This window comes from Atta colombica, unplaced genomic scaffold, assembly GCF_001594045.1.
Source record: "Atta colombica isolate Treedump-2 unplaced genomic scaffold, Acol1.0 scaffold7, whole genome shotgun sequence".
NCBI classification, from domain to species: Eukaryota; Metazoa; Arthropoda; class Insecta; order Hymenoptera; family Formicidae; genus Atta; species Atta colombica.
The window spans coordinates 1,540,742-1,546,201 of record NW_017259561.1 but is presented as its reverse complement, the minus strand read 5'-3'; the positions used below and the strand labels follow the sequence as shown (position 1 = coordinate 1,546,201).

The window sequence follows — 5,460 nt, the reverse complement described above, 5'->3', positions numbered from 1 at the left end:
ACATATATATATAATATATATAAAATTGAAAAAAATATATTCCACTTCTTGCAACGGAATGAGCATAATCTCACGCCTTACAAAATATATTTAAACAGCTGTCAAATTGGAGTGTGCGTAAATATCATAATCAAAAAATGACTTTATCTTCGTAGGATGAAGTAATTCTGAATTAGATATCAATAGTATGTGACATCATAAAAAAAACTCCTTGGCGTTGATGTACTGTGCATGTTGAAAGATACAGATAACTTTAAATGAGGAATACTGTGTTTTTAATTAATCAGATGAACGTAAATGTACGCTGTGTGATACAATATCATAAGCAACGGTAGCTAAAGATGATAGAACAAACCGACCTATACAACAGACCTACAATGTTTTATGCAACATAAGTACCACAAATGTCAAAAATTTTTGATGCCGAGAATATTAAAGATATAATGTCCTTTTAAAATGAAAAATATATTGAATATGTAGATAAATTGGCATTTGCGGTATAATTGTCCTGTGATATAAGATGGACATAAAGATCAACATTGAAATGTATAACTTTACTCTCATTCGATTGGAACGATCGCGAGCAGTGTGACAAGAATAAAAGAAACAGATGTCTATGCGACAGTAAAGAAAAAAAAAACAAAATAGTATGTCTATTTTTTTCCCAGCTGATTCCGGAAGCTTACTTGACGACTCCCTTGCTGTTTCCCTTTCCATCGAAATCCCACAGTATCCTAGGAGCCAATACTATTCACGGATTCACAGAAGATGGACGATTGATATCGCATATTTTGCCCAATGAATATTGTTGGTTCACCCAGACCGGACACGCAATAGCCAGAATTCCTGATAGTCTTGTGGTAAAAATGACATTAAATTTTAATATTATTTCCAGATAATACTAATATCTACTGAATTTCAACATTCAAATCTACAAAAGTACAATTAGTCATATTTTTAATTCTGGAACTTGAGTATTGACATTAAGGATTTTTAATTTCATTTTTCATGAAATTATGCAGACTTACGCGGCTTTAGTGGATTATTCCAATCAGACAAAGTGGATTCAGCAAAAAGCAACCATCCCGCATCCGACGGAATTCCCGATGTTGCTTGGTAATCATATGGGATACGAAAGAATCATTAGTGATCGTGCACGACGAAACTATGCCATCAGTGTAAATGAATTGAGAGATCCCGATATTCAACGGGAACGCGAAATTATCAATCTGAAGATGAATCAGGATAAAAATTCACCTGACTTGGACACGTATAAATCTAACGAGAAAAAAAATTTTTAAAAATCAAGTTGATACCATTATTAATAATTAAGCAGTAATTCGTTTAAATATTCAAATTTTATTTGTTAAGCGACGAGTTGTCACAATGACTTAAACATATAATTTTTAGAAATTGGCACATTTGCGGTATATTTCTTATCTTAGTTCTTAGATTTTATTCTTTTTCTTTTCTTCATTATACGAATTTATGAAAAGAATGATTTTACTGAGACATCTAAAAATTTAATTATATAGGATCTGAAAATAATTTTGTTGGATTATCAAAATAATTATGTAAAAATCTCAAGCATGATAAGCAAGATATTTTCATATTTTAGCAATTATATTTAATTTAAACGTCCTACATAACTATTTTCAATTTAATTTAACAAAATTATTTTCTGATCTATATATATCTAGCTAAATTTTTAGATATTTCAATCAAATTTTTTATATATTAAAATCATTTTTTCCTGTAGAAATCAACAATATCGCGTAATAAATGACTCTGAATGTTTAAAACTTTGCATATCTCATCCTATCGCAAATTTATTCTTAACCAACGATTTGATTGCTAAAACATTATAATAAGTTGAAATCTTTTTGGAAGATGATGATATCTTTGTCCAGTAAACGTCGCCGCTTTTGACGTTTGGAACGCACAACTTCCGCTAAAAATGTTCGACGTATGATACAGTTTGTAAATAGACGAACGCCAAAAAAGCGGTTTTTCAAAGCGGTCGTAACTATAGCGGTATCCCTCAAACAGTATAAATGAATGCCGAAGACCTCCCGACTCGTGTCTAAAGACTACCTAGCGGCAGGTAGCAATAATCAAGAATACCCCTATCGTAAACACCTTTGCAGTGTTGTGTAGGTTGTGTAGAAGTCGTTCGAGGTAAAATTTTTATGATACGCCACCGTGCAGCGGATGGGCATAAACCCATCTTCGAAATCTCTTAATTTCTAAGTGTGTATCATATGCCAGTCGAAAGAACTAAGACAAGATGAATATCCTAACTCTACAATGTGTGTTACATTGAAGATTATGATCAATGCAGGTAAAAAGAAAACATCTTTTTGTTGTAAAGAGATGTAGGAAAGATAGTTTTATAAGTTTTAATAAAAGTTATGATTTTTACAATTAAGACTAATGCTTCTAGAAACTTCTCGTCAGCATTAAATTCAAAGGAACTAGCATCCTTTTCTTTTTATGTAGTTGTATACAACTTTTTTTTATATATAGCTCGCATTCAAATATTTATATGAAAGTTAGACGGTCTAAAGATTCTTGTCTTTTTACGACTACCGGATATGGATAGTACTTGGAGAATAAAAATGACACTTTCGTTTTCGACTTCATATATACTTTTAAGAAGATCTCGCGATTGATGTCACCGCGCAATTTGCGGCTCAGGAACTGACGATATTTTTGGCAAATAATCGCAGATGCAGTCAGGCTGAAAATTGTAATTACCTTCGACAACCTCGGACCGCCTTCAATAAAGATAGCTCCGCTCTCGGCCTCCGGCAATGTCGTGGCACCAGGACGATCACGAGTACATGCTCTCCGTACGAAATTGCTAGCACAAATAACCGATAGGGTTACAGCCGTCTTCACGTCCGGCGATTGCTGTCCGAACTCCGAAACCGTGTGCGATGGCAAACAAGAGAACGGTCCTCCTCAAATATCTGCTCGCGATGCGTCGTGCGACCGGTCGAATGGTGTTCTGTTGATTTTTGTCATTTGACTCCAGACGACTAACATATTCCTATTTCCTCCCTCCCCCTCCCCCTCTCCGATCGTTTTGTTTGTGATAGGCGAGGAATTCCATTTTCATAATCGACAAATATCGAAATTACCATACTACAAGTCAATTTCACGAATTTCCTTTCTGAGACTGAGATGCGAATCACGAGATTTTAAGTAAATTATTGAAATGCTTGCAAAATTTTGTTATATAAAATATACAGGAGAATGTTAAGTTTTTCTAAAATGAAAAAGTTCCGAGATACACGTGAAATAAGTATTACATTAAAGACTAAGACGTTCGCGCGCCCGATTTATCATTATCTGGTTAACTTGTGATTAAGCTTAATGTTTCACTCCTAACGTTTCATTACCTGATGTTTCTCAATGGGCTTTTTTTTATCATAAATGAAGCTTATTGAATAAAGCATCAAGTTAAGCTTAATCACAAGTTAACCGGAGAATAAAAAATCGAGCCTTAAATAGAATCGAGTAGTGTATCGCTTATTACGGAAAAATATCGGAAACATCGTATGTTATCAGAAGAAATCGTATATCAAAGATAATAAATCTAAAAATTTAGATATGAACATATTCTAGAATTCAAGTAACAAAGACTATATTGTTAGTATTTAAACACGTATAACTTAAGTATGTTCATTGTTCTAAAATTCGAAATCAAATAATTTATATTAGATTCTTAATTGCTCGAAAATCTCTTCTAACTTCTTTTACTTAAATATATAACACTTAAATAGTCATTTAAATAATAACATGCACAGTTACTAATTCCTGGGATGTCTTAATGTTTTACTTAATAATTTTTATCAATAAATGTGATTAGATTTTATCACGCAATTTTTCCTATTATTCTTAATGTTTCCGTATAAATTAAAATAAATGATTTATCACTCGATTCCGTTTAAGTAACCTTTTAATATAATATATAATTAACATATAATTTGTATATCTCAGAACTTTTTTACTTTGATGAATAGTCAAAACTCAACATTCTCCTTTCAAAAACAAATTATAATGATAAAAGGAAATAGAGTGCAATCAAACACAAGAGTGTAATCATTTTTCATTTTTAAACAAATTGCTCGTTGACAATTACTATTATATATAATAAAAAAGAAAAGTAATTAATTCAATTTAATTCTATTTCATTTTTTGATGTGGAAATTAATGCTATCTTATATTAAAAATGAATATTTAAAAAGAAATTAGAATAACTGACAGAGAAACAATTTCTTAAGTTTTTTTAGTGTGGCTATGTCGAGGCCCGTTATGCCTCGTCAACGGGAGCAACACTTACATCTCTCACGAGGAACAAATACATCTTGCATACTTTCCCAAGTGCAACAGACGCAAATATTAACTCGTAGAGGTGACATGTCGCATTGCCGTGTTTTCGCTTCACGAAAATGAAGAACACTTCCTTGCGACTTTGGTAAGATGATTCCTTCCCATCGGCCGTGCGACGTATATATTTTCGATCAAGATGAATTCGCGACCGACCGACATTAATCAAAAGGACGATTACGGCAACGATTCGGTTCACCACGTGCGGATCCGTGTACGTTGTCCGTAAGGACTAATCGAGAACCCGGCGACCGGCGACGTGGGCGGACTAGCAAACGACGTGTTTGTTGTCGAACCCACCAATCACGGTGGATTTGTAAAGACGACTCACGCGTCCATTGGTAGATGCATGACATCGAAGGCGGCACCCGCCGTTGTGACGATGCGGCAACCGGCAAATCGACCTCAACCAATGGATACCGTAATGGTACCGCCATGCTGCACCCGTGAGCTCCTATTTTAGCGAGTAATTAGCACCCGGCAAGCGCGAACGCGGCTCGAGCCGGTGCCTCCTTGACGGTCACATACCCACTGAAAAACGGAGAAAGAGAGGATGCGAAGCGAGAACAGAGAGGCAGATATACCGCCGGTCAGTCTTCGGCGAGTCTTCACCGGCTAGTGTGAAATATCGCGCCCAAGTGTTACGAGTCTACGGCCACGCGGCGCGTTCTCACAACGCGGCCTATCCTCCGCCGCCGACGGAGACGTCTGGTGCCGCGACGAGAACGACGCTTTTCCATCCCCCTCCGCTGTCCTCTGCAAGATCACATCCGTTTTTCTCGTGGGACGACGTCGCAAATTTGGATTTTTTAATTAGAATCCGCGAATCGATCAACAGCGAAAGTAAATCAAATTTTCACATCCCTCTTTCCTGCTGTGAGTCTATCTGGAAAATATACCGCGTCGCATGTAGTTTTTGTACTTTTTTGTCCTTGTATATATAACAATTTATATTGTTATTCTCGATCAAGAGACTTCGATTAAATTTTTAATTTGAAAATATATTGGAAAGGGTGAAAGGAAAGGGTCAAAGTATACAAAGTGACGTATTGGAGAACATTCAAG

The 5,460-nt window shown here is 35.3% G+C and overlaps 1 protein-coding gene across 1 annotated transcript in view; it reads left to right on the top strand.

The window, feature by feature from the left end:
* Positions 1–1,301, top strand: part of LOC108692328 (TPR-containing protein DDB_G0280363-like) — an 8,135-nt gene extending 6,834 nt beyond the window's left edge. The window contains exons 7-8 of the mRNA XM_018200525.1: positions 669–860; positions 1,023–1,301. Coding sequence (XP_018056014.1) covers positions 669–860; positions 1,023–1,301 — 471 coding nt within the window. The remainder of the gene's footprint in view (positions 1–668; positions 861–1,022) is intronic.
* The last annotated feature ends 4,159 nt before the right edge of the window (positions 1,302–5,460 follow it).